Source organism: Trichosurus vulpecula, chromosome 8 (genome assembly GCF_011100635.1).
Source record: "Trichosurus vulpecula isolate mTriVul1 chromosome 8, mTriVul1.pri, whole genome shotgun sequence".
Lineage (NCBI taxonomy): Eukaryota > Metazoa > Chordata > Mammalia > Diprotodontia > Phalangeridae > Trichosurus > Trichosurus vulpecula.
Window position 1 is genome coordinate 64,019,017 of NC_050580.1, and position 23,169 is coordinate 64,042,185.

Genomic DNA, 23,169 nt, shown 5'->3' on the forward strand with positions numbered 1-23,169 from the left:
CATTAAATGGCCCTGGACTAAACAGTGTTCTGGCTAGTGTTTTAATCATCTTTTCCTAGTATAGTGGAAAGAGAACTAATCTTTTCATAGGCCCTGAGTTTGAATCCTGGCTTTGCCACTTATTAAATGGCATTGAGCAAGTCACTTAACCTTGATAATCCTGTTTGCCCATTATCACATGAGGAGAGTTGAACTACATGACTTCAAAGGTATCTTCCAGCTCAAGAGTTTGTGACCTTATTCTTTTGTGATCAAATGTTTACTGATATCTTTTATCATGACTCTCAGTGAGTTCTTCCTTTCTCCCTTTCTCATTTGCTGTCTCTGGCCTCAGCTATTTGCCTGATTCCTTTTGTGGTCCTGGAATCCTTACCTATGGCAGAGCAGGCTATCAGTGCAATTCAAATAATTGAGTATGTTGCATAAAATTAAGTCAGATCTGTTTGAGAAAGGAAAGGATAGAATCTTCTCATCTGAAATAAAGTAATAGCCTGGGTTCTGGCTTTGTTGAAACACTTTTTTTCAGTGGGATAGGAGGCAGGTGACAAAGGGTTAGGTATGCCGGTCCTTGGAAACTATCCCAGCTTCTAGATTGAAATCATCAATACCCTAGTCAATACCCTAGTAAGTGGTGTAACTACTTAAATGAAATTCTGTTTTTTCTAGTGTTTCTGATCCCCTCCCTCTTCTCCAGTGGTATGTTTAATGTAAGGTCATTGAAAGCAGGAGTTGTATCTACCTTATTTTCCTTTGTATATTCCCTATTGCCTATCATAGCACATTACAGTACAAATTATGTATAAATAATTATATTTAAAGAGAAAAGATTATCTTTTTGAAAATTTTCAAAATATTCCCCTAGGAAAAGTGATTAAAGAAATAAATGTCTCAAAAATGTTGATGGCTTTATCTGTTTTTCTTCCCTTACTTGAGTTCAAATGGAGAAGCCATTTCTGGTGACTGTTTTGAGAAATTTAATAAAGGCCTACTTTTTAAATTCCATAGCACATTCTAAGATTTCATCATGAAAGGAAATCTTGAAAGTTTTACCTGCTTCTTCAAAATAATTTCAGGGAGAAACATTGCTATTAAAAAAGTAGAGGCAGAGTTCTAAATTTTGTATGGAGGATGTGCTATGTGTCTTGGCAACAAAGTATCCAGCTTCTAAAATTTTTATTACCTAGTGACTGTCTTTTGATTTTTCTTAGGTATAGATTTCTTCAGGGTGAATGGATATGGCTCTTTGAGTAAATGCTTAATTAACTAGCCTTGCAGATTGTTTCCAGAAAATCTACCAGCCCTCATTATTCTAATCAGTTTCAGCAACACTTAGCTATGTTTCAGGGATCCTATCTCTGAGGGTGATGAATATCAGTATAAAGTAACAGTACTCAGTTTCAGGCATGTTACATTTTTAATGAAAATTCTTAATGTTTAGTTGTCAAATTTCTAGTCTTCCACCCCAGCCTCCTACACTTTAACTTTTTCTATCAAGGCAGCTGTAATTGCATTTATTATTGACCTTGAGCATTGGCTGATTTGGAAGATGTTTTAACTTTCTCAGTTTGATACTTTTTGATGGTTTTGTTGATGGAAACTGTTAGGTGGGAAGGTACTCTTAATTGCTAAGAGGTGTGTGTGTGTGTGTGTGTGTGTGTGTGTGTGTGTGTGTGTGTGTGATACAGAAGGGTACTTTTGGCATTTTGGAGGGAATCTCTTAGTCCTTAGATAGGAGTAATTAGGAATTGCTTCCTTTTTTCCTGTAGAATACTATAATTATACAAAATTAATCTATTGTTCAAAATAAACCAATCTGATTATACAAGTAGACCTTGTCTTTTCTTCCTAATTAAAATTAAGACATCATTTTCTTCCTCTCCCTGGCATACTTAGGAAATTGTAAACACAACTGCTGTACTGTTGTAAGATAGTACTATATATTTTCACAAACAGGTGCTGAGGAAATGGAAGGTTTCACAGTATTTTTTAAAAATCCAGATGTTGTATATCAAGAATAACAAAAGGAGTATATATGTTTATCTTTCATTGCAATTAATACATACAAGCTTGAAGAAAATTGGTGTTTTTTTTTATTATCCTCATAAGTCATCCTCTAGTGTAAGAAAGATTTAAAAGGTGAACATTTGTTTTTATGGTATGCAATTAATCTCCCTTTTAAGCACTAGTGTGCTTAAATTGTAACTATGTTTAGTTAGATTATATGGATTAGCTCACATTATTATTAAAGTAACTAGGTACTAGAAATTCAGTACTGCTGGTATCACTTCCTAAAAAGACTGTTTTTTAAAAAAATCAGAAATCTCCACAAAGAAAGGAAAGCTAATCTTGGTGTTAATAGTTTACAATTCCAAAGCAAGAAAGTATAAATTTCAGTTTTATGTACGTTCATGTATTTTAGGCCTTGTACATGTATTTAATTTGGTTTAACTTTATCTTAAGTGTCAATTATTTCACTTGATTTCAGGTACTTAAAATTCTTCCTATGAAGGAGATTACTTAAGAATTGTATTTCATATGTATGGACTATAAATATTAGTGAGGCAAATATTGCTGTGTAGCCTTTTGAACAGTTTTTTGAAACTCACAGATATGTATATGCACATAAATGAAATGTATCATACATCTTTTTTTTGGTAATAAAATTAATTTTTGGTAATAAAAGTGAATTATTACAGGTTTAAGGAAGGCCAGAATTTGACTTTGACCAATAATTATATAGCGATACTAAGGACTTATACATGTAAAGCATCCTTATTCAGAGGACTAACTCATATTTACCTACTTCTGTCAACTACTAAAAACTCAGTTTCTAAAACCTGCTTTTGGTGATGATTGGAGAGGCAGAGAGTTGTTGGAGTATTTGGAAATAGTGGTTTGCTGTGGCACCCAAAGGTCTCTGGTATTTCGTTTGTATATTTAGAGAGTTAAATGGATCCATGATCACCTCAGTGTGGATAGTTCTCACACTGGTACACATTGAAACCCATCTCTGTTTTCTCATACTGTTATTTTCATCCAGATCCTTTCATGGGAGAATGTAATCAATGTGGTAGACGTTTTCTTTTTGGTCTTTTGATATTTCATAGCTACCAGTGTAACACTTGGACTATCCATCTATGTACCCACAAGTTCAGAGCTAGCTTTTGTGCCATTTCTTGCACACAGCTTTGTCATGAGTAATTTGCTGTAGCCTATTTTCACCCACCATCTATCTTTGTATTGCTACTTGGGTTACCTATAATTCTGATTCTTTTGAGATTGTGTTTTTCCATTGTGTTGTCCCAGGTATCATTGAGAGATGTTGAAATTAAAAAGGTACATTTCAGTGTCAGGAAACAGCTTGATATATAGTACAACTTGTATAGTATAGTATAAGCTTGATATATAGTATAACTAACTCATTTTGCCTCTTCCTATTCAAATATGGACTGCCCATCTGCCCTGTCAATTTAAGGTATACGTGCTGATGGACTAACTCAGTGAGTTCTCCCCCATACTGCACTTATTTTATAAATAAATAGCTAGCATTTTGTTAATGAAAATGTAGGGCTTTACGTGCATCTTTAGCAAAGATTATCTTAATTAATTCAATGTATTATGCTAGTCAGATCTTCCTTTCGGATGTAATGTCATCTCACTTACTAGCTATAACTTAATATATACAAAATGGAACTCATGTATTCCTTATAAATCTACCCCTCCTTCATACTTGTTTCTCTTGACACTATACCACTGTTTTCTCATTTACCCTTAGGGTCAATCAAAACTCTTCCTTCTCTTTCACACTGATTTTCTGTCTTCCCCCTGCCCTTCCTCAAAAAGCCAGTCAATTAGCAGATCTCATAGATTCTGCTATCACAGTATGTTTCATCTGCATCCTCTTCTCTCCACTCATATAGAGCTCCCCCTCTCCCTACCCTCCTTCAGACCCATACCACTTTTTGACTGGACTACTATAATCATTTCCGAATTTAGTGTTTTAGCTTCTTCTTGTTCTTGTCCTTCTTGTTCTTGGCTTTCTTGTTCTTGCTCTTGTTCTTGTTCTTCCTCTTCTTCTTCCTATCCTCCACACAGCTGTTAAAAATTCTCCTTGGGCACAGATGTGAGCATGTCACGACCTTGATCACAAAGCAGTCAGTATTTATAGGATAAGATACGAACTCTTTAGACTGGCATTCTAATGGCCTTTTCTCAGTCCTTACCCTCCTAACCCTAACCCTAACCCTTTGACATTGTTGCTTAGCCTTCTTCTCCTTCTCTCTAGATTTTTCTGACACTCTTCTCTCCTGAGTCTCCTCCTACGTGTCTGATCACTCCTTCTCACTGTCCTTTATTGGATCTTGACTCAGGTTCTGCTTTCTACCCATGGGTGTTCTCCAGGACTCTGTCCTAGTCCCTCTTCTATGTCGCTTGGTGATCTTATAGGCTCCTCTCTATTCAGTTACCATGTCTGTGCTCATGGTTTGTAAATCTTACCTAGCCCTAACCTCTTTGTTGACCTCCAGTCTGTCACCTCTAACTCCCTGTTGGACATTTAGAACTGAATATCCCATAGACATCTTAAACTCAGCATATCTACACTGAACTCATTATTTCCCACCGACCCCCAAACCCTCCCCTCTGCCTAACTTTCTTATTACTATTGAAGGTACTGCCACCCTGCCAGTCACCTGGCCTCTCAAGAGAGTTGTCTTCCTGGACTCCTTACTCTGTCTTTTCCCCTGTATCCCATCTGTTACCAGGTCTATTGATTTTAACAACATTTCTCAAATATGCCTCTTTCTCTTATCTGACACTGCCACCTCCCTGCCCCCCAATTCCCAGTACAGGCCCTCATCACTTTGTTTGGACTATCACAGTAGCCATCTGACTTGTCTGCCTGCATCAAGACAGTTTATCCTCCACTCAGCTGTCAAATTAATTTTCCTCAAGGAAGAATCTGACTGTTACCCCTTTATTCAGTAAACTTTAGTGGCTCCCTGTCCAAGATCAAATACAAAATCCTCTGGTATTCAAACCCTTCCATAACCTGCCTCCTGTCAGACTTCTTATACTTTATTTGCCCCCTCCCCCAAGGAATTCTGTGTGATCCATGAAACTGCCATCATTGCTCTTCTCTAACAAGAAAGGCACTGGCCCCTAGGCCTCGAATGCTCTCCCTCCTCTCCATCTCCTGACTTCCTTCAAGTTCCAGATAAAAGCTTCAGGAAACCTTTCCTGATTCCCCTTCATGCCTTCCTTCCAAGGCTATTTTCAATTTATCTAGTAAATGTCTTCTTTACACTTAGTTGTATACCTATTCTTTCTCCCCCATTAGACTGTGAACCCCTTGAAAACAGGGATTTTTTTTAACCTTTCTTTGTATCCTTAGTGCTTATTACAGTGACTGGCACATATTGTAAGTGCTTAATAAATATTTAGTGATTGATTCGTATTTAAGGGCTTCCATATTATGGCTCTTGCCTTCTTTTCCAGCCTTATTTCACATCCTTCCTTTTCATGAATTCTACATTCCAGCCAGACCAGACAATTTACTATTCCCCAATTTTAATCCTTCATCTACTACCTCCATGTGTTTGTACAAGATATCCCCTACGAATGAACCACAGGCTGTCCTCTTTTCTGCCTCTTATAATCCTTGTTTTCCTTCAAGACTAGGCTCAGCTTCCACATTGTCCATGAAGTCTATCACTTTCCCTCACCTTGCCTGCCACCCTCCCTCAGCCAATTAGGACTTTCCTTCCTTAATTTCCCCTTTACTACATCTATTTGTGTACATGTTACATCCCCCATAGGATGTTAATTCCTTGAGGGAAGGGACTGTTTCTTTTTGTTTGTTTGTTTCTGTATCTCCAGTGCTCAGCACAAAGCCTTATTTGTAGTAGCTCCTTAATACTTTTTTTTTTTTTTGAAACTTGAATCTTTCATGTGTTTTAATTTCTCTGTGTGAGTTGTTAGGCCAATGTCTTTTGAGAGGCTATGGCTCTCTTTTAGAGGATCCTGTAGTTTTCAGTACAGTGAGTATAATGTCATCCACAAATTGGGTGCATTTGTAAAAACTGATCACTCCTGGTGTGTCTGTGTTCCGTTTGTATTTCGTGCAGGGTGTCCTCTGCTATGGGGTGAACACTTTTGGCAAGCATCTGTCTTCCTGTTTTATTTCACTCATGTTATTGAGAATTGGACTGTTGAACAGTTCTATCTGTATTTGCAGTCCAAGGAATCTTATGTGATCTTAACATTTGAATCAGAATAGCCAACATTTATGTAGTGTTTTAAGTTCCACAGAACATTTTACATGTGATAGTAGCTGGCATTGTTGTACCACTTTAAAGTTTGCAAAAATGCTTTACGTGCATTATCTCATTTGAATCCCACTACAATGATGTGAGCTATAGGTACTACAGGTATTATTATCCCCATTTTACAGATGAGGAAACTGAGGCTCAGAGAGGTTAAATGACTTGCCCATGATCACCCAGATAGTAATTGTCGGCGGGATTTGAACCCAGGTCTTCTCACATCAGTCCTGTGAGGTAAGTATTACAGGTGGTATTATGCCCATTTTACAGATGAGGAAACTGAAGCTCAGAGATATTAAGTGACCTGCCTGTGCTCACACATCTAATAAGTGTCACAAACAGTATTCAAACCTGGGTCTATCACTGACTCCAAGCCCAGTACCTATCCCCTCTCCCCTGCTGCCTCCTAGCCCCAATCCACAGTCTTCTTACATGTGAATAGGAAAAACCTTGTTGGAGTAGATCCTTTAGGGCTGAATTTTGCTCTGCTTTGCCACAGACAGTAAATGCAGAGTATCAGGGGTTTGTGTTTGTTATGTCATGGTCAGTTGTATATGTGGAAGATAATTGTTTGCCCTCATCTTTCCTGCCCGTGTTTTCCTCATTTGTGCAGAGACTGTTTTGAAAGACATTATAGAGATGGAAAAAATTAGGCATATGTGTTGGTAGGCACTAATATTTTCTCATTTGCCATTTATGAGTATTAATTCCATGTGTGATCTTTCCCATTTTTTAATTTCCCTACTTTGAGACATACTGATAATTTTAACATTGTGGACTGATCTCCTTCCTTTCTATATTTGGTTAGGTCTTGCTAGACTTCATTCTCCTGAGTACCATCTCTACCACGTAATGTATTGACCATAAGAAACAGAGACAGTTAACAGATATTTATTAAAGCCCCAATGGTGCCTGCCCTCAAGGAGCTCACATTCTTCTGGATGGACACAACATACGGATAACCATACACTGGTTATCTGCAGGAAAAAACAAAAACAAACTGAAGGTGATTTCAAGGGGGAGATAGGAACCAGTGACCAGGAGAATGAGGAAAAACCTCTTGAAGGGGATAGTACTTGATCTGAGCCTTGAAGGGAGCTAAAGGTTGTACAAGGGGTACAGAGGCACAAAGATTAGTGTGAATGTTGTGTACAGGGAATAGCATGAGGGGGAATATCATGTAGTAAGCCTGGACAGAGGCTCTGACCAATGAAAAAGAAGAATATCTATTTTATACTTAAAGCAATGGAAGCTACTGGAATTTTTTGAGTTGGATGTTGATACTAGACCTATGCATTAAGAATATCTTTTTGGCAGTCATATGGAGGATGGATTAGAAAGGAGAGACCACCACAGCAGAAGGATAGAGATAGAGAGTTGAATAGGGACCCAGGAAGGACAGGGCTGAGATATATGATGGAGAGTATGGGGCATGGTGGTAGGAAAGGGAGCTTTATTCTAGACGGTCTCTAATTCCGAATTCAGGGATTCTGGGGAAATCAACATACTTTTGGGTAGCTGTGGGAATCTTGAGTTGATTATTATTTCTTAAAAAAGTAGAAAATGAGAAGAGATAGGAAGGCCTGGGAAAAGAAAAAAATAACAAGAAACACTATGTAGGCTCTGCTGTCTTGGTGGGTTGGTTTGCCATGAGGAATATTGGTCCGTGTTTGAAGTGAGGTTTGCCTTACCTGTTGGTCAATAGCCAAGGCAAATCTAACTTAGGATGAGTCCCAAAACACAAGTAGATTAACATCCTCAGGACTGGGGAACAGGGTCTCTAGAAATCCAGAGTTGCTATTCCTAAAAGAAAGAGGCAGGTGGCAGAGGGAAGAAAGCCTGATGTCAGAGCAGAGTGGTTGGATGGGATGAAGCTCATTCTGGAGATGAGATAGGCAGTGAAGGGTAACAAATCCTTGGATTTGGGAGCTAGGAAGACCTGGATTCAAGTCCTGCTTCGTAACTAGCTTTGTCACCATGGACAAACTCTGTCCCAATTGATTCCCTAAGACTTGCCCTACCAAGTCATAAATGATTTGTAATCTTTATTGGTGGAAGAAGTTCCCATCCTGATGAAGTCATAGATCTTTCTAGGATCCTCTAACAAGCAGAGTACTGAAGTGCAGAAATACCTCAGAGATGTTGAAGGTTCAGTTCCAGACCACTGCAGTAAAGTGAGTCACATGAATATTCCAGTTTCCCAGTGCATGTAAGTTATATATAAGACACAATGCAGTCTACTAAATGTGCAGTAGTATTATGTCTAAAAAACAATGTACATACCTTAATTAAAAAGTATTTTATTGCTAAAAAATGCTAACCATTATCTGAGCCTTCAATGAATTGTAATCTTTTTGCTGATAGAGGGTCTTGCCTCAATGTTGATGGCTGCTGACTGATCAGGGTGGTGGTTGCTGAAGATTGTGGTAGCTGTGGCAATTTCTTAAAATAAGACAGTGACGTTTGCTGCCACAGTTGACTCTTCCTTTCATTTGAATGCTTAGAGGCTATTGTAGGATTATTAATTGGTCTAATTTCAGTATTGTTGTGTGTCAGGGAATAGAGAGGCCTCTGGAGAGGGAGAGAGATGGGGGAATGGCGGGCTGATGGAGCAGTCAGAACACAAAACACGTGTCGATTAAATTTGCCGTCTTATGTGGATGTAGTTTATAGTACCCCCCCCAAAAAAACCAAACCAATTATAGTAGTAATACTAAAGATCACTAATCACAGATCACAAAAACAGATATAAAAATAATGAAAGAGTTTGAAATATTGCAAGAATTACCAAAATGTGGCAGAGACTTGATGTGAGCACATGCTGTTGGAAAAAATGGTGCCAATAGACTTACTCAATGCAGGATTGTGACAAACTTCCAGTTTGTAAAAACAAAACAATAATCGAAGTATCTGTGAAGTACAATAAAACAAGGTATGCCTGTATTGGAGTTCAAATGTGGAGGTTTTGCTGTCATTGAGTACAAGAAGAGATAGCAATAAAAAGTCTTACATATCTGTTTAATTTCACATCTACTTGTCAGATACTTGCAGCTTCATATAGAGTGTTTTTGGAGGGTTTCAAGGGTCTCATGCCAAGCTTTTTATTCCATTCCATTGCTTTTTGCTCTCTTATGAGGCATCAGTGTTTTTTGATCTTCCTTCAGAAGGTTTTACAAGTTACCCTTTATTCTAAATCAGGATTGCCCTTGGCTGCCATGTTGTTACGATTTGTTGAGAAGATCAAATGCTTGTTGGATTAGATGACTTCTGGGTACCTTTGACTGCATGGTGGCATTTGCTTTTAGATCAGTGATAGTTACCCAGGAAATGGTAATAATAAGAGTTAGTGTTTTTCCTTTTTTCTATTTTTTATCATCAACAGGTTATGTATATAGGGTGTATTGGACCTGTTGTAACTGAACATGTCATCTTCTTTATCATTTCTTAAATTTGGTATCATGATTTTAATTTGAGCTTTAATCATTCAATACTTTTAACTGCATAGAGATTGCTGATTCTGGAATTGCTGCTACATCAGCACCAGTCTTTTCTTGCTTATTAAAATAGAGTCAGCTTCTTTGTAGTAATATTTGCTTGCTATGTTCAATTCTTTTTGAAGTTCTTTTTGAAGAAAGTATTTGTAATATCCAGGCCTGAGATTTCTGAGTGAATAGTCAGCAAACCTTTGTATTCTTTCATTTTCTTAATCTCTAACCACATTTTTCAGTGTTTTTCACTGGCCTCCTTGGTGCCCATCTTTTCATGGAAACCATTGAGTATTGAAGTATATATTGACATAGTTTGGAGTATCTTGCCAAGTTATTTGTAGAATTTTACTATTTGTTCATCTACTGCTACAGATTTTGGTGCCCAAGCTACAGCTATTTTAATGGCAGTGCTCTTGCCTGTGCTTTTCATGAACACTATAAAAGCAAGATGACCAAGTATCCCATGAAATGTTTCTTGTTTCCTTGTTATATGATGAAACTGATTTTCTTAACTACGTTATTAAATTATCTGAGAAAAATTTGTAAGCCATCCTGATTTCAGGTTTTATTTATAATGAAAGTCATATTCTCTCTCTCTCATATGTATATATATATATTTACATACATACACACACACCAGTTTCTCTTGAGTTATATCTACTCATGGAAATCTTTTATTTAGAATACCAACAGCCAAAGTGATGTTTATAGATGGAATAAAACTGTGATTTTTGACAGCCACTGCCCTTTTTGTTTCCTCACTCTGAATGAGGAAGCTGAAGGGGACTCTAAAGACGGTGGGGAGGGACATTTTGTGTCTTTATCTCTTTCTTCTTTGATCATGGCTGAAAAAAAAAAGAGAATTCATTATCTAATATACAATCTTCTGTTTTTTTTTAATTTAAAAATTGATATATTTTATTTTGATACAACAGATACTTATCAAGAAATGGTCAAACAAATCCTTTAAAAAGTACCAATAAAACAGACTGTTGATGGTTAGTAGAAAGGGAGGGGTGTGTCCTTAAATTTTGATAATAAGTTGTTAACATTATATTTGACTAGAAACTTGTACCAGCCGTCTGCTAATAATCATTTCTGTACTTAGGTAGTCTGAGCCTTGGCAGCAGACACTGTCTGTAGCTAGCACCATACATCCATGAAACCTTTCCAGCTTGGTAGAGTCTGCCAGAACCCATGCTCTGCTGTCAGAGTTCTTGCCACATTGAGTGAGGCTTTGGCAAAAGAAGGAGGGAGGGAATGAAGGTAGGAGGGAAAGGAGGAGGAAAGGAAACAGACATTTATTAAGTGCTTATTTATGTATCAGGCACTAATCTAAGCCCTGGGGATACAAAAACAAAGAAAAAAAGTTCTTGCCCTTAAGGAGCTTACACTCTAATGGAGAGAGGACAGTAGACAGAAGGAAGTTGAAAAAAGGGAGAATAAAGGTGTCCATTTTGTAAGGATTTGATCGTATACTGATTTTGCCCTTATGAGTGTTATGTAAGATATATATACTTCTGGGTCAGGATTTATTGAGCTTAACATGAATGCTTCCTGGCCTGAATGAATGCTATAAGGATTAATGAGATTAAACTGCTTTACCTGTTTTGAAACAGGATTTGTCATGTTGCCAACATTAAAGCAGTCTTGTCCCTAATTTATGTAATATATAAGAAGAATTCTAATTGTTTTGACCCGTGGGTTAAAATTTAGTACTATTTTTTGGACTTTATGTTTGCTGGCTATAGAGTGGCTTTAATATTCATGAACACAAATACTATCTAAATACTGGTCATTGATAATTATTTGGAATGTATTTTACATATCATATAATGGTTTCTATTCAATGTATTTTCTTTTATAGAAGACACATGTTGAGACAACTTATAATTTTGTTAGTTATTGACTGTTTAGCAAATTTTAATATTGTACTTTTAGATTTAGAGAAAAAAAACTCTTTAGGTCTGTTGCTTGAAAATTCAAGTTAAATGCTACCATTTAATCTTCAAATTTGACCTGATTATGCTTTTCTCTATCTTTTTTTTCCCTTAGGTTATTATCGTACTGAGAGAGATAAAGGGACACAGTATGAACTCTTTTTTAAGAAGGCAGACCTTATGGAATACAGACATGTCACTTTGTTCCGACCCTTTGGACCTCTTATGAAAGTAAAGAGTGAAACGATTGACATTACCAAATCAGTTATTAATATCATTGTACCTCTTGCTGGAAGGACAGAGGCATTTGCACAGTTTATGCAGAACTTCAGGTAACTGTGTTAGGATTTTAAGGAATCCATATCACTGTCTTAAAAGGAACTCTCATATTCCACCTTTTGTTTTTCTGCTTTGTCAGATGACTTGAAGTCATAGAATATTTATGTGACTTGCATCTATTTATGGTATTTGAGTAATAGTATAACTGATGATGTAGTAATTCTTGCATACATTGAAATGTCTTACCTCAAAAGCCAAGTTTGTTTTAGTTCCCATCATTTGAAGCCTAGTTCATTTTCTTGATGAAAATCTGATTTTTTTTCTGCTCTGATTTTACTTTAGAGATGTATGTATTCTTCAGGACAAGAGGATTCACCTTACAGTGGTATATTTTGGTGAAGAAGGTCTATCTAGAGTCAAGATCATCTTAGAATCAGTTTCTCGGTAAGCAAGTCAGTAATTAAAGATACTCAAATATGAAAATTTGCTTATTTTTGAATTGCCATCTGGGTTCTCTTTTTTCGTACAGTCTAAGCAATAGTCCTTGTCCAAATAATAGTTTTTTCTTCCCCTATGACATTCTGATGTATCTTTCTCTTTTTACTTATTTTGATTTTCAATTCCCTTGTAACTGCTTTTGTTTTATCTATCCAAATCTGAAGATAAGAGAAATTCTCTTTGATAGAGAAGCTAGAAGTACTTTGAAACTCTCTACCCTCCCTTGCCTCCTATTATACAGTACTCTTGTGGTCCTCTTCTCTCTCTGATGGCCTGTTCTGTCCTCTTTGGTGATTCTTCCTCCCATGCCCTAAATGTGATTGTTCACAATGTCAGCCAAATGCTTCCTCTCTCTTAGAGATCTCATCCATCTCTATGAACTCTCCCTTTCTTCATTGCCACATCTGATTTCTCTCCTGCCTCTGGTGTTCTTTTTCCCAAACAGCCACTCAGCATTTTCAACTGCATTTCCCATTGGCACTTGAAAGTCAACCTGTTTAAAACTGAACTTGTCTTCCTTTTCCATAGCTCTGCAAAAGTTTCTTTAACTAGCTTTTCTCCTTCATCTATTCTCTCATTTCTTCCAGTCCTCTTTGACTTCTTTTTCAGCACCTCACTTTCCATTCCCAGTGCCACTTCTTTCATCATGCTTGGACTATTGCCCTAGCTTCCTAACTTCCCCCCTTCCCCACACATTCTTGCCAGATCAGTCATCCTGAAACACCACTTGACCATTCGATCGTATGATTGTAATGCTCAGAACTTTAGTGGTTCTCAGTTGCCTACAGGATTGTTTATAGTCATGACTAGCCAGGTTGACCTTAATCTACCTTTCTAGTTCATATTTTCCATTATTCCCATAGCAGTTCCTTACTTTTTGTGTGTCATAGACTCTTTTGGAAGTCTGGTGAAACCTAGGGACCCCTTCTCAGGATACTATAGAGGTCAGTGAAAATAAAGATGTAATTGTTTTTTTCCTCATTCAGGTTCATGGATCTGCTGTGAGATCTGTGTATCCCGGATCATGAACCTTTGCCCTATAAAAACTTGTCGCACTAACCAGACCGATCTACTCAATGCTTTGGAATATAGTTTGAAAGCATCTTTGTCCCTTTCCTGAATGCCCCTTTTGCGGACGGCTTTACTTTCTGACTCTTAAAAGCAAATCCAACCCTTTAAGTAACACTTAAATTCTTCTTCTTTGAGCTTCAAAGTCTTACTACGTTACTCTTCTCCCAAATTATCTCTTCTTTCTCTGAACTCTTATAACGCATTTACCTTTTACCATTTATTTGCTATGATTTTTATTACTTAATATTACAGTTATTTTTCAATTTTTACAAACCTTATTTCCCCAATTTTATATTAAGCCATTATAGTTCATGAACTTCTTCATACATCTCACAGTGCCTTTCATGTCATAGTTGTTCAACGAGTGTTGAGGTCAATGAAATTGGTAATATCTCTTTAGTCCTCAGGGATATGGTTTGTCGCAGATGCAGGTGACTTGAACTCATTTGGGGGAAACTAGGTACTCTTTTGCTATATACTTGTTTTTCATTGCCAAATTAACATGGTTTTTAAAATATATATACATATATATATACACACACACACACATAAAATGTATTTTCTCTAAAAATTGACTTGGGAAGTTGTATTATAGGTTTGTTTTTTTAAAATTACATCTTCTTTTGTCTGTTTTTCTCTCAGTGAAGCTAATTTTCACAATTATACATTGGTTTCATTGAATGAAGAATTTAATCGAGGCCGAGGACTAGATGTGGGTGCCAGAGCCTGGGACAAGGGAGAGGTCTTGATGTTTTTCTGTGATGTTGATATATATTTCTCAGCAGAGTTTCTTAACAGTTGCCGATTAAATGCTGAACCAGGTATGTAAAACCTTAGTAAATTGAAATTGAAATTTCAGAGTATCTGCATATTTTGAATCAAGAGAATTTTTTATATGGAAAATTTTATTGCCAAATTTTCAGTTTTATATGCAGTTTATAGTAAAATTATAGATCCTTGAACTACTGAAGTGAAATATATAGGACAACTAGAAAAACGGAAATATGATAGGCAATTGAAAATCTACAGCATATCCCCAAAGCTAAAACCTGAAGCCAAGCCACCCAGTGAACAGGAAAAGGATCTTTGTTAGAAGGATAATTGGTTAATTGGTTGGTTGGCTGTTGCCCTTCGTTCTTGAAGAGGACCAAAGTGACATCACTATGTTGGGGTCAGGGAAGGTGCTGTGCTCTGTGAGCTAATGTGACATTTAGAGCCATCTCCATTCCAAATGTTCATATGGACTATTTGTGCCCGACCCATTGTAGAGCCTTCCAAGCTCATATTGGTCTGATCAGCCCCAAGGATAATAGGTATGCAGGATAGAACAAAAGGAGACTTAGTGGTTGTATGATCTCATTGTTCTCCTCATAAGAAAATAGTCATCTAGTATTTACCTACTATGTGCCAGGCAGTGTCTGAAGCAGAGGTACGAAGAAGAGCAAAAAACAATCTTTGTTCTTAAGGAACTCACAATCTAATGGGAGAGGCCACATGGAAACAACTATGTGTCAATAAGGTATACATTGGAGGGAGTCTCAGAGGAAAGGTACTAAGATAATAATTGTTATTATAATAGCTAGAGTTTATATAACATTTCTATGTGCCAGGCACTATTCTAAGTGCTTGATAAATATTAGCTTTTTTGGTGGTCAAAATAACCCTGAGAGACAGGTGCTGTTATTATCCCCATTTTACAGTTGAGGAATCTGAGACAGCCACAGGGTCTTGCCTAGGGTCACACAGCTAGGAAGTGTCAGATCAGATTTTAACTCAGATCTTCCCGACTCCAAACCCAGCATTCTCTCCACCATATCACCTCCCTACCTGACACAAGGAGCACATTCATGGCTTGTAAAACTTCAGACTGAGTTGATCATCATGCATTCATTTAGCATCTGTTATGTGCCAGGTACTATGTTAGGTGTCACAGATACAAAGATAGAAATCAAACTGACCCTGTATTTCAGGCACTTTCATTCTATCAGGAGAAGCAACATACATCCTATCGCATAAATACCCAGTATGTATGCAGCACATACAGTGTTACTTGGAGAGGCTAGGAATTCCCAGAGGCAGCATTGAGGGAGTACATTTCAGGCATGAGGGACTGACAGCTTATGCAAAGACACAGGGACAGGAGCTGGAGTGTCATGTACTAGGAATAATAAGACCAGGTTAACCGGGGCATAGAGTATGTGAAGAGGAAAAATGTGTAAGCCTGGAAAGATAGGGTAACAGAGGGTAACGGATTTAGGTCATTGAGTATCCCTCCTTTGTTCTATGAAGGAAAAAACTGAAGCTGTAGCTCAGTGACTTGCCCAGGTTCATACAGCCAGCATGTGTTTAAGGCAGAATCCGAATCCCTGTCAACCTGACTCCAGGTCCAGCCTTGTGTCCCTTAGACCACATACGCTGTAACCAGACTGGGAAGGGCTTGAAATATGACATCATGGAGTCTCTGTTTGATTTTTGTGGTGTTATGGACCCCTGGACCTTTTTGAGTGGGGAGTTATATGGTCAAACTTGGAATTTAGAAATATCCCTTTGGAGGGTTGATAGTAGTAGAAAGAGACTTGAGTAAGGGAGACCAACTAGATCACCGTTTCAATATTCCAGGTGAAAGGTGGTAAAGCCCTGAAGTAAGATGGTAGTCATGTGAATGTAAAGAATGGGATGAGTGTGAAGACTAGGCATCTAATTAGATCTGGGGGATGTGGGAGAATGAAGAGTTAAGGATTACTTTGAGACTGTAAAACCTAGGTGACTAAGGATAGTGGTGTTCTCAACAGAAATAAAGAGGTTTGGAAGGAGGGAAAGTCTGTTTCAAGCATAGTAAGTTTGAGACACCTATGGAGCATCCATTGTGAAATATTCGAGAGGCAGTTGTTAATGTAGGATCGGAGCTAGTGAGAGAAACTGGACTGGATATATAGTATGCATAGGGATAATAACAAATTGTGGGAGCTACCGAGATCACTGAGAGAGAAGGTACAGAGAGGGGAGAGAAAAAAAGAAGGCTGAGGAGAGAGTCTTGGGTTACACCACAGTTAGGGACTGGGATACAGATAATGATTTTCTTTAAAAAAAAGTTTTAGTTTCAGAAGTCATAGGGATGGTGAGTGGAATTGTAAAGTAGCTAGTGGACAAAGCTTTTTTTTTTAATCTTTTTCAACTAGTGTGGATTTGATTACAGTTCTTTGGAGCAAAATGTGGAATATAATGAGGGGGTATATGTATGTCAGATCACACTTTGCCACTAACTAGTCTTAAGATTTTCCATGAATATTATCATCTCTGGGCCTCTGTTTTTTCATCTGCCAAGTGGATATAATGATACCTGTCCTGTCTACCTCACAGGTTGTTGTGAAGTTCAAATGATAGAATATATTAGAAGCTTTTTTGATGACTATAAAGCCCTATGCAGGTGGAAGATAATTTGTATTTTTCATATCGGATTTTCTTACCAATATCTATACAACTTAAATTCCTTTCATGGTATCATCTCAAGTCCTGAAAAAGCTATTTAATATCCAAAGAATACATGACGTACTTTGCAATTCCTGTGGAGATAAGCATTTCAGATTCCCTTCTTTTCCATCTTCTGGTTTCCATTAGGGCTATATTGGTCTAACAGTAGTTCTTACTTTGTGATCCTATTATTTGTCCTACAAACAGTAGTCCTACTTGCAAAGTTTTTTTTTTTAATTTACTACCTTTGCTAACATTTGATGCCTTTTTAGTGATTTGTTTTTAAAAAAGCGCATTAACAGCACTTATTTTGTCTGGTAATTTTAGAAAATTAGTCTGAGTGTCTGGGAGGTTAGCACTATGTCAGAGGCCCTTTCTCAGGGACCAAGGAGAACATATATCTGGGGTATCCCTCAGCCTGCCATTGCCATGGATGTTTTGCTCTTTCTGAAGGCTGTGATGTTTTTATAGAATTAATCAGTGTGATGCTGGAAAGAATATTAAGATTTTTTTCTTCTGAAACTTCTTTGATTCTTATAATATGGTGTTTTTTATTTTAAATTCACAGGAAAAAAAGTTTTTTATCCAGTGGTGTTCAGTCTTTATAATCCTGCTATTGTTTATGCCAATCAAGATGTGCCACCACCAGTTGATCAGCAGTTAGTAAGTGTTGCTCAATTATGTTGTGGCATGTTTAAAGATACTTCCTTGTTTTCTAAAATTATTTGTAATCTCTTTGTTTTTTATTCTGATCAGAAAAAGTTGGCATTGGTCCGAAACAAATCCTATGTAAATAGTTCTTCATTTTGTTAAATGTCTTGAAATTTGCCAGTCTTAAATATGTTTTTTGCCAGATGAAGTGAGTTTCAAATAATTAAGAACAACTCAAATTTTAAGTAAAAACTATTCAGTATTTATGGAATCTCAGTGAGGTATTTGTGGTTATATCAGAGTATTGCTTAATGCTAATGGTGATATGTTTAGTTTCTTAAATGCAAATTTCTTTGAATGGACTTTGGCTTTAGATATTACTACTCTGAATTTAAAATATTCTAGTCGCAGCTTTTCTGCTAATTTCCCTAAGTCTTATTTTTGTTCGAGAAAGAAAATAGTTACATTTGGAGTGTTGTATTTGATTTGCTTTTCACTTATTTTTGTGTAGTCAAAATTCAATTAGCTATTTTATTGATTAAAATGAAAAATGATTCAGATTTATTATTAAAGGTCCACAAAAAAGACTCTGGATTCTGGCGAGATTTTGGTTTTGGAATGACTTGTCAATATCGAACAGATTTTCTGACTATTGGTAAGTTACGTTCAGTCAATCCATAACATTTTCCTTAATTTTTAAGGCTAGAGTTTCTGTGACCATTGCTGTCTGACCCCTTAACTGTGTTCACTTTGACGTCAAATCTTTACTTGTGTTTGACAGTGTTTTCTTATTGAAATAGAAATTTCTGTTTTCAAAGAAGATACTGAGGTTGAGAGGCAGAGTGTGGAAGGCATATAAAGGTTATAGTATGGAAGGGTCAAAAGGTAAAAATCCCTACCTCTTAGAAGAGGACATTGGTTTATAAAGTGTCACAAGGATTTAATTTATGTGGAGGTTAATTTCTTTAAATCTTTAATCTGTTTAAGTACCTCAATTAGTTTTGGATAATTGTACAAAAATGAGTTCTTGAATACTATTAATGTTTTCATTGAATTCATAATGTTGTTATTCAAAGAACTCAACAGCATTACTATGCAGGTAACACAAATTTAGTGGCAAAATTCTTTGCATTTTTAGGTAAATTCTATTGCCTATTGCTGTAGAGGCATGAATGATAAGGTTTTACATTCCTTTTATCCAGTGGTTGTAATTAAAGATAACAAATTAGGGAAGTGGTATAATGGAGGGAGACTTAGGTTTAGTTCAGGTTCTGTTAGCTCTGTATCGGGCAATTCATTTCAGCATTTTGAGGCTAAATTACCCTATGAGTTAGGCCAGATGATTTTTAAGGTCCCTTTTAGCTTTTTAATCTGCAGTGGTCAAAATAATTCATCCAGCTATCATTAGCAAAAAAAAAAAAATTATAAACACTGACACAGAAAAATAACTAAACCTTAATAATGTTGACCATAATTTTGTTCAGTAAACTGTAAAATTGGTTACTAATAATATCAATTTTGATTTTGCAGGTGGATTTGATTTGGAAGTAAAAGGATGGGGTGGAGAAGATGTTCATCTGTATAGAAAATACTTACGTGGTAATCTTATTGTTATTCGGACCCCAGTTCCTGGTCTTTTTCACCTGTGGCATGAGAAGCACTGTGCTGATGAGCTGACCCCAGAGCAATACCGTATGTGCATCCAGTCAAAAGCCATGAACGAGGCTTCTCACTCACACCTTGGAATGCTTGTCTTCAGGGAGGAAATAGAGACTCATCTCCATAAACAAGCATATAGGACAAATAGTGAACCTGTTGGATAAACACACCATGGTTTTAATGCATTATAATATGAACAGCAACCAGCACTATTCACTTGCCTTAATTAGTTTACAAATGCAGTGCCTCTCTCAAAGAACTTTTTATCTTTCAGATCTTTCTGTGCTCAACACAATTCAGTTACCTGAAATGAGAAGAAAAAGCAAGTGTTTAATTGAAATCCCTAATTTTGTGAGAAAACAGCAGCAAAGAACAACTGCCCAATTTGTTCAATGAGAATCTAATATTTTCCACCCAAAGTTCTTATGCTGTCTATCTCAGTTGTGGTACTGTGCTTTTTAGACATGACTTGATTATGTCTTTGCATTTGATCAGTTTAGGTTATCCTGCTGATGGTATTAGTAGCATATTTATATTTAGAAGAAAGCAGATTGTTTTCTGCTACCTAGTAATGAGGGGCCATTCTTTTTGTGTCTGAATGAGATCTATGGTCATCGAATCCTTAATTGGTCTTCCTGAGAGAATGAGAAGCCAAAGTAGTTAGCGCAGGAAAATTGGCTCACTGTGGTCATTCCGCCAAGTACAATAGTAGCAGAGATTGGAACTTAATACCTTTGAATCAGTTTATTGCTTTGCCCACAAATCTCTGTGAGAAAATGTGTGGCAATAGGAAACTCACTGAAAAACTTGATTTTAGGTGAGAATACATGACTGGATTAGATATGTAACATTAATGTGCCATTACATTCTTAATCCTCACATTACAAAGTTAGTAATCATATAGGAAAAAAGGTAGCTGCACTATTTTTATATTAAGGAGAATAAAGTATATCAAGAATTTTTGCATAACAGCACTAAGGAATATTAGTTGAAAGGGACTTTAGATATCATGTAGTTCAATACCCTTGTTATACAACTGAGGAAACAAGTAATTTGCTTGAGGACACACAACCTAGATAAGTGGAAGGCAGGACCAGGAACTAGTCTCTCTGCGCTGTCAGTCCAATCCTTTTACCCCCTCACTTGCTGCCTCCACAGAAAAACCTTTCGTTATGTTGGTAAATAAATCTGTATGAAGCCGCAGTTAGTGTATACACGAACAGCATTTGCTTATATAAGCTAAGCAAAAAATCCTTTGGGTGAGTTTCAGAATGTTTAAGGACTGTAAATTTAAATGAATATGCTTTTAAAAAAATCTTTCTATCGCTATATATAACAAGGGAAACACCAATTTAATAATGCCCATTTTCTCATGTATGTTGAAAGGTACTGTTTCTATAGGAAAACTTGCTTGTATAGTCTCTTTGGGTTGATAGGTTAGAACTTCACAAGAAATGACACAGTTTACATGCAGTAAGACTTCATTGATTTGGAATAATAGAAAAAGATCAGTGTAATATGTTGAATACCAAATAAATATTTTAAAAGATCCATTTTTTAAAGTATAAATTATAAATGGAGATATACATGAATATTACTAATGAGGCATAATGTAATGATTTAAAAATCACATTTACAAGAAACCTTATAATGTATCACAAATAATTACTGTGACATAAATTGTTTTATTTGGAAGTTGAAAGTATGTCAAAGGAATGCTTAATTTTTAAAATCTTTTGTTTGAAAAAGGTACTGATTTTAGATTGGATTCCCCTTTTTTTCAGTAAGACTGTGAAAATTTAAAGGAAGAAACATTTTAACCTCTTATTAAATAAGACTCATACTGTATTTGAATTGTTACAAATTCCAAATTAGTGGGGTCTGTTAAGCTTTACTGTACTTTTGATCAGTGTTTAATTCACCTCTACTTGAATGAGGTTGGATTTAGGCATTTAAGATATGGGATAAGATATACTGTTAAAAAATTATTCTGGACATCCTTTGTACATAAATTGCCTGTTATTTATTGTGAAGAGCAGTGTATTATGGTATTTAAGATGAAAGAATGTAATCATTTGCAAAGGTAAGCTGCAACTGTTTCTTTTTGTATGTCAGAATTAGGTACCTTTTCTGCATTTGAATAACTTTTTATTTAAGTATGAAAATTATGAAATGGAAACATTACTATGTTTTCATCATTGTACGGTACCAGTAAAGTATTTTTATTACCAACATTGGTCTGAAAGATGTGATCTTTTAAAAATTTCAACATAAGCTACAATGTTTGCTTCCCACCCCCTTTTCCCCCCAACCAACAACTGAGAAATACAGGAAGATGGAAACTCTGTGCTGTTTTAAGGAGATAGTCAGTCAAGCTGCTACTCAGATATTAGTCACACAATGTATTTAGAAGATGATCTGTTTAGATCTAGAAAAGATTGTAAAAGGCCTGATATAGTCATTTACTCATTTAGTTATTGGCGAAGTGAGTCGTTACTAATTTTCCCCGATATGTGTTGTTTGAATATATCAAATGTCGAAACATTTTGTTATACAAAAATTTCATCGTACTGATGATTTTAAAGATTCTTACCATATTTCTATTCAAGATTTGACCTATACTTGCCTTCATTCTCCTTAACTTTGCTCAAAGAACCTCTGATCTTTGGTCACATGCTATTGGATGAAGGTTGCTACAACACTGTGCCAATTATAAAATATTTCCTGGGGTAGAAACAACCTTGCTGGTAAGGATTAAATATGGAAATATGAGGTTTGATAGGATTATACTGAGGTGTGCTATAAAACAGAGGCCTCCATGGGAAGGTTCATCTCAAACAGGAGAGTATATCTAGTAAAGGTAAATGTCAGAAAATGCATGCTTTAATTGCTGTATCATTAAAGTAGTACTTCATTGAAATTTTTAAAAGGCTAGAATTTTCATTGGGACTGATAGTTTTTCAAAAGTTTTTGAGATGGGGTTATAGCCAGAAGAAAAAAAAAGAAAAACAATTTCATAGTTACTTGGAGGAGATAGGATGCCTAGAGGAGTATAAATTTCAGGCTTACATAATTACTAACTAATCTAATTTATAGAAAATTCGTTTGTTTTTCAGTTGGTTTGTTTTGCTAACTCTTATAATGGATTTTCTCCTGTACCTACATGTCACCATAGAGTCTTTGAAGTTAGGGACTGTGTTTGACATCAGTCAGTATACAATAGGTCCCTAGTAAGTGTTAATTGAATGAATGATTGCTTCTCATTTGGCAGTGGCTACTAAAAAGTTCTGAATTTCTCTGACTCAGTCTATTATCAGTTTTTTTTTTTAACAAAACAATTTTTGACAAACTCCATTAAGTAGTGGAGAAGCTTGCTGTTAAAAAAGTTTGTAATTTTTTTTGTAATAATCACCTCCAAATTTGTTTTCTGTCTTGTAAATTTTGCATGAATGAGGTGCCATACCTATAGTTCAACTATGTTAATGTTAAGTTATGCAGAAATTATCCTGTATTTATGTCTTGAGAAATAGCAGTTCTTCCATTGATTGATTGGACAGTTAACTGAATGAATGTTTGCTACAGGAAAGATGCTTTTGCTGTAGGCACAGAATTGCTGCAAGAATAGCATAGAACTCTTAGATCTTTCACCAGAGGGATTATTAGTTTGCTTACTAAATTAAGCCTGTATTTCTGGTTTCCTTTTTCTTTCCTTTCCTTCTGTAATTCAGCGGGCTTGTAGATGTAGCTTGGACTACAGTTGTGATGAAATTGTCGAGGTTCCACACAGAG

General features: G+C 36.3%; 1 protein-coding gene across 3 annotated transcripts in view; it reads left to right on the top strand.

Annotated features, from left to right (window-relative positions):
- CSGALNACT2 (chondroitin sulfate N-acetylgalactosaminyltransferase 2) overlaps positions 1 to 21,614 on the top strand; it is a 42,661-nt gene extending 21,047 nt beyond the window's left edge. For all 3 annotated transcript variants that reach the window (XM_036736033.1, XM_036736035.1, XM_036736034.1), the window contains 6 exons: positions 11,867 to 12,083; positions 12,373 to 12,474; positions 14,242 to 14,420; positions 17,639 to 17,733; positions 18,295 to 18,376; positions 19,252 to 21,614. In XM_036736033.1, the coding sequence (XP_036591928.1) occupies positions 11,867 to 12,083; positions 12,373 to 12,474; positions 14,242 to 14,420; positions 17,639 to 17,733; positions 18,295 to 18,376; positions 19,252 to 19,544 (968 nt within the window). In that variant the 3' untranslated portion in view covers positions 19,545 to 21,614. The remainder of the gene's footprint in view (positions 1 to 11,866; positions 12,084 to 12,372; positions 12,475 to 14,241; positions 14,421 to 17,638; positions 17,734 to 18,294; positions 18,377 to 19,251) is intronic.
- The last annotated feature ends 1,555 nt before the right edge of the window (positions 21,615 to 23,169 follow it).